The sequence below is a fragment of the Lithobates pipiens genome, unplaced genomic scaffold (genome assembly GCF_037356315.1).
Source record: "Lithobates pipiens isolate NorthernLeopardFrog02 unplaced genomic scaffold, aLitPip1_a1.2 Scaffold_8, whole genome shotgun sequence".
In the NCBI taxonomy this organism is placed as follows: Eukaryota; Metazoa; Chordata; class Amphibia; order Anura; family Ranidae; genus Lithobates; species Lithobates pipiens.
In genome coordinates, this window is record NW_027507903.1 from 630,562,263 (window position 1) to 630,574,706 (window position 12,444).

Below are 12,444 nucleotides of genomic sequence, written 5' to 3' on the forward strand. Positions count from 1 at the left end.
TATAGGTCCACAATAGATAGGGTTGACGTGCACCACTGCTGACCGCTCACCTATACTGCAGCAGTCCTTCAGCGGTATAGGGACTGACGTACAGTCTGCTAATCACTAACACACAACCTGCTTGTTCCACAAAAGTTCTTATAAGGACTGGTAACTTGGTATAGGGTGCTACGGTACATAGGCTTGAGTGCGGTACAGTCTGCTGTTCTGTAAGGACCGCTATCGGTCCACAATAGATAGGGTTGACGTGCACCACTGCTGACCGCTGCCCTATACTGCAGCAGTCCTTCAGCGGTATAGGGACTGACGTACAGTCTGCTAAACACTAATACACAACCTGCTTGGTCCACAAAAGTTCTTATAAGGACTGGTAACTTGGTATAGGGTGCTACGGTACATAGGCTTGAGTGCGGTACAGTCTGCTGTTCTGTAAGGACCGCTATAGGTCCACAATAGATAGGGTTGACGTGCACCACTGCTGACCGCTCACCTATACTGCAGCAGTCCTTCAGCGGTATAGGGACTGACGTACAGTCTGCTAATCACTAACACACAACCTGCTTGGTCCACAAAAGTTCTTATAAGGACTGGTAACTTGGTATAGGGTGCTACGGTACATAGGCTTGAGTGCGGTACAGTCTGCTGTTCTGTAAGGACCGCTATCGGTCCACAATAGATAGGGTTGACGTGCACCACTGCTGACCGCTGCCCTATACTGCAGCAGTCCTTCAGCGGTATAGGGACTGACGTACAGTCTGCTAAACACTAATACACAACCTGCTTGGTCCACAAAAGTTCTTATAAGGACTGGTAACTTGGTATAGGGTGCTACGGTACATAGGCTTGAGTGCGGTACAGTCTGCTGTTCTGTAAGGACCGCTATCGGTCCACAATAGATAGGGTTGACGTGCACCACTGCTGACCGCTCACCTATACTGCAGCAGTCCTTCAGCGGTATAGGGACTGACGTACAGTCTGCTAATCACTAACACACAACCTGCTTGTTCCACAAAAGTTCTTATAAGGACTGGTAACTTGGTATAGGGTGCTACGGTACATAGGCTTGAGTGCGGTACAGTCTGCTGTTCTGTAAGGACCGCTATCGGTCCACAATAGATAGGGTTGACGTGCACCACTGCTGACCGCTGCCCTATACTGCAGCAGTCCTTCAGCGGTATAGGGACTGACGTACAGTCTGCTAAACACTAATACACAACCTGCTTGGTCCACAAAAGTTCTTATAAGGACTGGTAACTTGGTATAGGGTGCTACGGTACATAGGCTTGAGTGCGGTACAGTCTGCTGTTCTGTAAGGACCGCTATCGGTCCACAATAGATAGGGTTGACGTGCACCACTGCTGACCGCTGCCCTATACTGCAGCAGTCCTTCAGCGGTATAGGGACTGACGTACAGTCTGCTAAACACTAATACACAACCTGCTTGGTCCACAAAAGTTCTTATAAGGACTGGTAACTTGGTATAGGGTGCTACGGTACATAGGCTTGAGTGCGGTACAGTCTGCTGTTCTGTAAGGACCGCTATCGGTCCACAATAGATAGGGTTGACGTGCACCACTGCTGACCGCTGCCCTATACTGCAGCAGTCCTTCAGCGGTATAGGGACTGACGTACAGTCTGCTAAACACTAATACACAACCTGCTTGGTCCACAAAAGTTCTTATAAGGACTGGTAACTTGGTATAGGGTGCTACGGTACATAGGCTTGAGTGCGGTACAGTCTGCTGTTCTGTAAGGACCGCTATCGGTCCACAATAGATAGGGTTGACGTGCACCACTGCTGACCGCTGCCCTATACTGCAGCAGTCCTTCAGCGGTATAGGGACTGACGTACAGTCTGCTAAACACTAATACACAACCTGCTTGGTCCACAAAAGTTCTTATAAGGACTGGTAACTTGGTATAGGGTGCTACGGTACATAGGCTTGAGTGCGGTACAGTCTGCTGTTCTGTAAGGACCGCTATCGGTCCACAATAGATAGGGTTGACGTGCACCACTGCTGACCGCTGCCCTATACTGCAGCAGTCCTTCAGCGGTATAGGGACTGACGTACAGTCTGCTAAACACTAATACACAACCTGCTTGGTCCACAAAAGTTCTTATAAGGACTGGTAACTTGGTATAGGGTGCTACGGTACATAGGCTTGAGTGCGGTACAGTCTGCTGTTCTGTAAGGACCGCTATCGGTCCACAATAGATAGGGTTGATGTGCACCACTGCTGACCGCTGCCCTATACTGCAGCAGTCCTTCAGCGGTATAGGGACTGACGTACAGTCTGCTAAACACTAATACACAACCTGCTTGGTCCACAAAAGTTCTTATAAGGACTGGTAACTTGGTATAGGGTGCTACGGTACATAGGCTTGAGTGCGGTACAGTCTGCTGTTCTGTAAGGACCGCTATAGGTCCACAATAGATAGGGTTGACGTGCACCACTGCTGACCGCTCACCTATACTGCAGCAGTCCTTCAGCGGTATAGGGACTGACGTACAGTCTGCTAATCACTAACACACAACCTGCTTGTTCCACAAAAGTTCTTATAAGGACTGGTAACTTGGTATAGGGTGCTACGGTACATAGGCTTGAGTGCGGTACAGTCTGCTGTTCTGTAAGGACCGCTATCGGTCCACAATAGATAGGGTTGACGTGCACCACTGCTGACCGCTGCCCTATACTGCAGCAGTCCTTCATCGGTATAGGGACTAAGAGTTTTGTCACAGGGTCATTTAAAAAATGACAGGCAGAGGAAGAGGCAGGCCCTTCCGCAGGGGTGGTAGGGGTAGGGCAGGAGCAACAGGCTTGAGCCAAAGTGGGAAGTTGCAGAAGGTGCGTTCAATTACTTTAAAGGATGCACCAGACTTGGTTGAGTGGCTCGCTCAGCCTTACTCTTCTGCACCCTCCTCATCCTCTCGATCTGCACCCTCTTCTTCACTCTCTGCTATGTGCACCCCCAAAGACACTACCACCAACAACACGACCACCACCACCACCACCACATACCTTCCGCTTGAGTCACTGGAATTATTTTCCGATCCATATCAAGAGGACATTTCTGATGCGCAGCCACTCTTGGTATTGGATCAGGAAGAGGAGGTAGCAACAAGCGCTACTCAGCAGTCTGACGCCAGTACCCAGATCAGCCCAAGGAGGAGGTTGGTCCCCGGTGTTGCTGCCTACTCCGAGATCTCTACTTATAGCGGTGGGGAAGGTGACGTTGATGATGACGTGTCTAGTGATGTCACGTGGGTGCCCACAAGAGAGGAAGAGGAGGGGAGTTCAGAGGGAGATATGGACCAGCAGATAGGGAGGAGAAGCAGCAATGACTTACATTGCACAGCAGGGACAAAGCAGACTGCAAATGTATCAGGAGCGAGTCATCGACCATGTACGGTCACATCTGGCGCTCCCAGGACACCGGCACATGGCTCCGCAGTGTGGGCTTTTTTTAACGTGTCCGCTGCTGACAATAGCGTTGCCATCTGCAATCTTTGCAGTCAACGCGTTAGTCGCGGTAAGCCCAATACTCACCTAGGGACGACCGCCTTAAGAAGGCACATGAGCAGCCATCACCGAGCCCAGTGGGAGCAACGGAACACACAAAGCCACACTGCAGGCTCTCACCGTCCAGCCTCGTCTTCTACTTCTCCTTCTCCTCTCTCCTCACAATTGTCCTCCACTCCACCTTCCATCACGCCAAGCTCACATTTTTCTGCAAAAAGGCAGGCTTCCGTGGGCCTAATGTTTGAGCGTAAAAAAATGATGACGCCGGATAACCCTCTTGCCCAACGGTTGGCGGCTGGCTTGTCAGAACTCATAGCCCGCCAACTACTGCCATATAAACTGGTGGACTCGGAGGCCTTTCGCAAATTTGTGGCCATTGGAACACCACAATGGAAGGTCCCAGGAAGGAAGTATTTCTCAGAGAAGGGCATCCCAGAGCTATATGGCCATGTTCAGCGGCAAGTGAATGTATCTCTGGCACACAGTGTCGGTGCCAAGATACATCTGACCACAGACACGTGGTCTAGCAAACACGGGCAGGGAAGGTATATCAGTTTTACTGCCCACTGGGTGAACCTTCTGACGGCCGTCAAGCATGTAACCCGTGGCACCCGTGTAGATTTGGTTTTACCGCCACGGATTGCATGCAGGCCTGACTCTTCTTCTCCTCCTCCTACTCCATCCTCCTCCCTCTCCTCCTCAGCTGCCTCCTCCTTTTCCGCTGCTAGCGTCTCTTCCACTGCACCGCCCAAGCTCCCCAGAACCTATTCCACATGCCAGGTGAGACGTTGCCATGCCGTGCTGCGTCTGTTGTGCCTGGAAGCAAAGAGCCACACTGGCCCGGCACTCCTTTCAGCTTTGCGTTCACAGGCAGATGAGTGGCTAACACCGCTCAATTTGACAGTTGGTAAAGTGGTGTGTGACAACGGTGCCAATCTGCTTAGCGCATTGAAACAGGGCAAAATCACGCACGTGCCGTGCATGGCACACGTCTTAAACTTGGTCGTGCAGCGATTCCTTGTCAAATACCCTGGGGTCCAGGACATCTTGCGGCAGGCAAGGAAAATCTCGGCCCATTTCAGAAGATCTTACACGGCCATGGCTCGCCTTGCTGACATTCAGCGGCGACACCATCTGCCGGTCAGACGTCTTATTTGCGATTGCCCGACGCGATGGAACTCAACCTTCTATATGCTTGATAGGCTGCTCCAGCAGAAACGTGCAGTTAACGTCTACCTGTATGAACTCTGCGAAAGAAACGGTTCTGGGGAGCTGGGTTTTTTTTCACCGCGCCAGTGGCTGCTCATGCGCGACACATGCAGACTTCTGCGGCCATTTGAGGAGATCACCAAACTGGTCAGTCGCAGCCATGGCGCCATCAGTGACATGGTACCTTATGCCTTCTTTCTGGAGCGTGCATTGCGTCGTGTCATTGATCAGGCTGTGGAGGAGCAGGAGCGGGAAGATGAGGAAGTCGCAATGCTGGATGAATTCCCAGGGGGGGCTACTCTATCTGAGACAAGTCAACAACAGGAGTCTGATGAGGAGTCAGAGGAGGATGGTGCCGGGGCGGATGAGCAGGAGCAAGAAGAGCATGCTTTAAACCTTTCTGGGATCCCTGTTGTGCGAGGATGGGGAGAGGAGAATGAAGAGGACGACATTATCCTGGATGATGAGCAGGAGCCAGGCCACCACACCGCTTCCACTTTAGTGCAAATGGGGGCCTTCATGCTCCAGTGTTTTAATAGGGACCCCCGTATAAAAAGCATGAGGGTCAAGGACCAGTACTGGGTGGCAACGTACTTAGACCCCCGGTACAAACACAAAATGGCGGAAATGTTACCGCCGTCGCAGAGGGCTGTCAGAATGCAGCACTTCCAGGCCTTGCTTCGAGAAATGCTGCATTCTGCTTTTGCGTGCGCTGGCAGAGGAGCAATTCCCACTCCCAGAGAAGGATTTGCGGGTACCAATCCAACAGCGCCTGCAAGAAGAGGCCGGTTTGAAGATGTGTTGGTGACTTCGGATATGAGGTCATTCTTTCAGCCGACCCATCGACAGGTGTCATCCGGATCCAGCATCAGGGAACGCCTAGACCGTCAGGTGTCCGACTACATTGGGTTAACGGCCGATGTGGACGCTCTGAGGAGTGATGAACCCCTAGACTACTGGGTGGGCAGGCTTGACCTCTGGCCAGAGCTTGCCCAATTTGCAATCGAACTGTTGGCTTGCCCCTCATCCAGTGTCCTGTCCGAAAGGACGTTCAGCGCAGCAGGGGGGATTGTGACCGATAAGCGTACTCGCCTAGCTCACCACAGTGTTAACTACCTCACATTTCTAAAAATGAATGAGGCATGGATCTCGGAGGAATTCAACACATGTGACCAGTAGACCATGTATATGTCTATAAACTATTTTTTTAATCAAGCACACAGACCTTCTTAATTCATTTGGCTCACTTCCTTGACCCAAAAAAGCACACCGTACTATATGCCCCTACCCTCCTCTTTGAAGAGGTTGAGCGGTGTCATATTTCTACTGGGGCTGCTTATGATATCCCTGTGCTGTGCTGACTTCCTCCTGGGGGTTCTTATTATGAAGGGATCACACTATCCCTGTGCTGTGCTGACTTCCTCCTGGGGGTTCTTATTATGAGGGGATCACACCATCCCTGTGCTGTGCTGACTTCCTCCTGGGGCTGCTTACGGTGCTGCTGTCAGTGCTGTATGTCACGGTGCTGCTGTCAGCGCTGTATGTCACGGTGCTGCTGTCAGCGCTGTATGTCACGGTGCTGCTGTCAGCGCTGTATGTCACGGTGCTGCTGTCAGCGCTGTATGTCACGGTGCTGCTGTCAGCGCTGTATGTCACGGTGCTGCTGTCAGCGCTGTATGTCACGGTGCTGCTGTCAGCGCTGTATGTCACGGTGCTGCTGTCAGCGCTGTATGTCACGGTGCTGCTGTCAGCGCTGTATGTCACGGTGCTGCTGTCAGCGCTGTATGTCACGGTGCTGCTGTCAGCGCTGTATGTCACGGTGCTGCTGTCAGTGCTCTGTATTACGGTGCTGCTGTCAGATGCCTCTATCACGGTGCATGTGTCATTCCGGTATGTCACGCTGCTGGTGATCATCTCCTGCACCCTCTTCTTTGCCTACCCTGGTCCCTGACCTTCCCTCTCCTCCATTGCCTTCATTAGCTCCATAGTCCTGAATTGTTAGAACAATTTCCCAAATAAAATAAAAATGCTTGTAGTTATCGATCCCAAATTCACCTCATACATGTATTATGTCATTGTCCAGATGGTGGGACTACGTTTTACCCCCTAATAATTACCACGTGGCCGCAAATTCGACATGAAGGTTTGCAAAGTTCGCCTCCCATTGAAGTCAATGGGGCCCGCGGCGAACGTTCGGTTTCGCGAACGTTTGGGTCCGTTCGCATTTCGCTTTCGCGAAACGTCCCGTCGGAAGTTCGTCCATCACTACACATCAAGTTGTCTACTAGTTGAAACAGATATATCTTAATAATTTAACTTTTACCAAAGGTTTTGAATAAAATGCCTTTTGTCAATATACACCATCTTCAAATTGTCCTTGATATCTTTATTCCTCAAGCTGTATATGAAAGGGTTTACAAAGGGAGTGAAAACCGTGTACAATAAGGACATTATCTTACTGGTGGTTCGTGATTGTCCTTCCTTGGGAATCAGATATGCAGCAATTAGGGTTCCATAAAATATAAACACAACAGTGAGATGGGAGCTACAAGTGGAAAAGGATTTCAGTCTTCCAGAAAAGGAGGACATCTTTAATATTGTTAAAACAATGTAAGTATATGAAACCACTATCACTAGGAAGGGTAATATTAGCACAGGAAAGGACAACAAGGTGGATTCTATTTGAACTTTGGATGTATCTGAACAGGAAAGTTCCACAAGAGGATTGAAATCACAAAATAAATAGTCAATGACATTTGATCCACAGAATTCTAGTTGACATATGCTGAGTGTTGGTATTAATGCCATAGAACAGCTGAAAATCCAGGATGCAAGAACTAGTTTAATGCAAAGTGTTTGTTTCATAATGGAGACATAATGCAGAGGAGAGCAGATGGCCAGATAGCGGTCATAGGACATCACTGTCAGAATGTAACATTCAAATGATTCTATTGTACTGTAGACATAAAATTGAGTGATGCAACCGGAAAAGGATATGGAGGTCCTCTCTTGTAGAAGAATATGTAAAATATTAGGAGCAATATCGGTGGTCAGTATGATGTCAGATATAGAGAGTTGGGAGAGGAAGAAGTACATGGGAGAATGAAGGGTCTTGCTGTAATATACCAACATGATGATCAAAAGGTTTCCACATATGGTTACAACGTATATAATAAGGACCAAGGTGAAGAGCAGCAGATTATATAAGGCATTGCTGTTAAATCCCAAAAAGATGAATTTATTGACATTACTTTTATGTGTGGTCTGTATGAAAGCAAAAAAAAAAAAAAAGATTTATATAACTTTTTATGTATTAACCATAGCAGGAAAAATGTATGTTGCATTTGCAAAATGATTGATAGCAAATAATGTGAACCTGCGACTTTGAATATCCTTTGAATACAGCTTGGGAAATGGGAAATTAAAAAAAGAACACCATTTTTGTTTTTCTAACAGATATTTGGTTGATTGAAGTGACCATGGCTTCATCTTATTTAATAAACTCAGTGAATGTTTTCTTTGCTAATTGGAAAGTCTTTATTTGTTTAGTTAATTTTCCATATAAGAAAAATTACATAAACTTTCGGAAGTGGAACTTTGGTCAAATAAAAAATGACATATCTAAAAAAAAAGCTTTGCAAAATTACATTTACATAGCAAGAAAGAGGTTAATATATATATATATATATATATATATATATATATATATATATATATATATACAGTGCCTTTCAAAAGTATTTTTCGTGTTTTGTTGCCTCACGACCTGGAATTAACATGGATTGTTTGAGGATTTGCATCATTTACAGTAATTTACAGAACATGCCCACAACATTGAAGATTTTTTTTTTCATTGTGAAGCAAATAACAAACTGAAAAAAAGTCAATGTGCATAACTATTCACCCTTCTAAAGTCAATACTTTGTAGAGCCACCTTTTGCAGCTATCACAACTTCAAGTCGCTCTGGATAAGTCTCTATGAGCTTGCCACATCTTACCACTGGGATTTTTTCCCATTCATACTTGCAAAACTGCTCCAGCTCCTTCAAGTTGGATTGTTTGCGCTTGTGAACAGAAATCTGTCTGACCACAGATTTTCTATTGGATTGAGGTCTGGGCTTTGACTAGGCCATTCCAACACATTTACATGTTTCCCCTTAAACCACTCAAGTGTTGCTTTAGCAGTAAAATGGGGTCATAGTCTTGCTGGAAGGCGAACCTCCATCCTAGCCTCAAATCACACACCTTGTGGTGCAGGTTTTGCTCAAGAATATCCCTGTAATTAGCACCATCCATCTTTCCCTCAACTCTGACCAGTTTCCCAGTCCCTACTGCTAAAAAACATCCTCCCAACATGATACTGCCGCCATCATGTTTCACTGGTTTCACTGTGGGGATGGTGTTCTTTGGGGGATGTGATGTGTTGGGTTTGTACCAGACATAGCATTTTCTTTGATGGATGGCCAAAAAGTAAAAATGTTAGTCTCATCAGACCAGAGCACCTTCCTCCATACATTTTGAGAGTCTCCCACATGCCTTTTCACAAACTCAAAACCTGTCATTTTTTTTTTTTTGCTGAAAGTAATGGCTTTCTTCTGGCCACTCTGCCATAAAGCCCAACTCTATGGAGCGTACGGCTTATTGTCGTCCTGTGTACAGATACTCCAGTCTCTGTTGTGGAACTCTGCAGCTCCTCCAGGGTTACCTCAGTTCTCTGTGCTGCCTCTCTGATTAATGCCCTCCTCTTACTTCGGTCCATCAATTTTGGAGTGTGGCCATCTCTTGGCAGGTTTGCTGTTGTGCCATGTTCTTTCCATTTGGTTAAGATAGGTTTGCTCCTAGGGTTCATCAAAGATTTAGATTTTTTTTTATAACCTAACCCTGACTTGCACTTCTCAACAACATTGCCCCTTACTTGTTTGGAGAGTTCCTTGGTCTTCATGGAAGTGTTTGGTTAGTGGTGCCTCTTGCTTAGGTTTTGAAACCTCTGTGGCCTTTCAAAAAGGTGGACATCATTTCACTAATTATGTGACTTCTGGAGGTAATTGGTTGCACCAGAGATTTTTATGGGCTTCATAACAAAGGGAGAGAATACATATGCACTAAAGGCTGCAATGTAACAAAATAAGTAAAAAGTCAAGAGAGGGGGTGAATACTTTTGCAAGGCACTGTTATATATATTATATATATATATATAGTATTTGACTTTAGACATGCTTTCATTTTAATGCCAGTTGTGGCATTGTTGTTTGCTATACAATGCAAAGGATACTTATAGATCAAGCTATAAAATGTCTCATTTGTCGTAATGATTACTATTTCAATTAATTAAAGCATAATAGCTTGGTGAATTTAGTCTGAACTTCAAAGAAACATTACTTACACTATTTGCTAATGATCTCTGATCAAAACCCATATTTTTTTGATAATTTAACTTAGAGTTAAATCAACAAACAACATAGATTTGTTTTTCCTTTCTTATTTGATAACAGAAAATTAAAGTGTCATTATTAAAACTGTAACAATATTACATGATTTTCCTCATGAGAGAGTTGTCTACCAGTTTTTCTATTGAGCATGGAATAAAAGCAGAATGTCATAAATGGATATAATAAAAAAAAATAAAAAAAAAAAAAAAAAAAACAAGAGGAGTGAAAATACTGCAAAATATGTCAAATAATGTCAACAATGAAATATATAGTTCTGGTTCAACAAATCTTCTTCATAGGAGTTTTTTTGATTTTAAAAATAAATAAAATAGACCTATGAAGTCATGAATGGAAAGAAAAAATAGAAAGAGAGGGAGAGATAAAATAATAATAGGTATCTCATATATCTGGTGTAAATGTAACGCATGTGATGTGTATCATGGATAAGCTCAGTTGACTGAACAGGAAACCTTTATTCACACAAACATTTATATGTTTCTGTGCAGATTAAAGAATCCATAGAGAGTAAGTAAGATCTCTTTGGGTTTATGTTTGTGACTGTAATAAAAATAAACATTTTTTTTTTTCAAAATACAATACTCAATACAATACTAGTAAATTGCTCAGAAACTATTTAAAGTTAACCTCCCTGGCGGTACGATTATTTCGGATTTTAGGTGCTAAAAGCGGTACCATTATTTTGCATGAAAATTTGGCGTTTTATATTGTAGTCCTGCAATTCTTAGGAATAACTCACTTAAATCTGTCCAAACCAGAGTCTAGCAGACATCCTGGGTATAATAAAAATTTGAAAAATGAAATCATAAATTATAATATAATAAATAATTATAAATAATTGTACCAAATAATAATATAACAATAATAAAAATTATTCAATAATGTAATCACATCAAAAACACTGAAATTTGCTCAGTTGCAGAATTGTCACTGTCATTACTTTTCAGTATTTGATGACGGATCTCCCCACAAATCGCTATCGCTCAATTCTGCGGGTGATTCTAATTTATTATCGCTGTTTTCTAGCTGGTCTAAAACCATTTTTGATGTAAAAGGACAGTTTTGGTTGCTATGGACAATCTCCAGTTTCCAGGCATAAAGAACAGTTTTTATTACATAAAACTGCATGCAGGACACTGGGCAGACCACTAGGGACAACGGGGATGTGAAATATTTACATACAGCAATGTAATCTGTAAGATTACATTATACTGTATGTTTACTGTTTGTTTCACTTTTTAAATTTGGCGCCGATCTCCGTCCCCGTGCGTCGCAACGCTCGCAGGGCACGGAGATCGGCGATGTGATGCATCGAGCGAGACACGGCTCGCTCGTACAGCGGGGAGACAACGCTGGATCCGAGGGAGAAGGTAAGTAAACATCCTCCTGGATCCAGCGATGCAGTCCCGAGTCTGGCTCGGGGATACCGCTTTTGGTATGAAAATGCCACCCCGAGCCAGACTCGGGAATACCGTCAGGGGGGTTAAAGGAAAGCTAGAGTTAGGCTAAGCTGAAGCCTAACTTCAGCTTTCCTTTCACTTTATATTCACTATATTACCAAAAGTATTGGGACATCTTCCTTTACACACACATGGACTTTAACGGCATCCCGGTCTTAGTCCGTAGGGTTCAATATGGAGTTGGCCCACCCTTTTCAGCTATAACAACTTTAACTCTTCTGGGAAGGCTGACCACAAGGTTTAGGAGTGTGTCTATGGGAATATTTAACCATCCTTCCAGAAGCACATTTGTGCCAGTGATCAGAATAAAGCATTTTGGACAATTTCATGCTCACAACTTTGTGGGAACAGTTTTGGGATGGTCCTTTCCAGTTCCAACATGACTGTACACCAGTGCACAAAGCAAGGTCCATAAAGACATGGATCTGTGCTCCATCAAAGTCTATGGGCCCCCTGCGTCTAGCCCACTGGAGGATATCTTCCTTTAGAGAGTAATTGTGCAGGCAGCAGAGGACGTCTCTAGGTCAGTCTTTGGTAGGATTCCTGGGTCCTAAGGTCCTGTGGACCCTGTCAATAGCAATGGTGGTCTCAGGGGGGTGCTACAAGTATGTGTTAAATATGGCGGTTACAGTTGTTTTAAGGTATGTTTGTCGAGTGGATTCTAGAAGGTCACAAATTCTGATGTTGTGTCTGCGACTGCGATTTTCCAAATCATCCAGGAACAGATGCAGCTGGGCAACTTGGTCTGACACATTGTCATGTGTCACCTGTAAACTGTAGACTTTCTTGATGGAGGGTGGTAGTGT

At 45.1% G+C, this 12,444-nt stretch overlaps 1 protein-coding gene across 1 annotated transcript; it reads right to left on the bottom strand.

The window, feature by feature from the left end:
- Positions 1–7,005: 7,005 nt before the first annotated feature.
- On the bottom strand, positions 7,006–10,362 carry LOC143961509 (olfactory receptor 1468-like). Its single transcript, XM_077470803.1, has 2 exons — positions 10,115–10,362; positions 7,006–7,995 (listed from the first exon to the last, which is right to left on the bottom strand). The coding sequence occupies exons 1-2, from the start codon at positions 10,145–10,147 to the stop codon at positions 7,051–7,053; spliced, it is 978 nt and encodes a 325-aa protein (XP_077326929.1). The 5' UTR covers positions 10,148–10,362; the 3' UTR covers positions 7,006–7,050.
- Between the last annotated feature and the right edge of the window lie 2,082 nt (positions 10,363–12,444).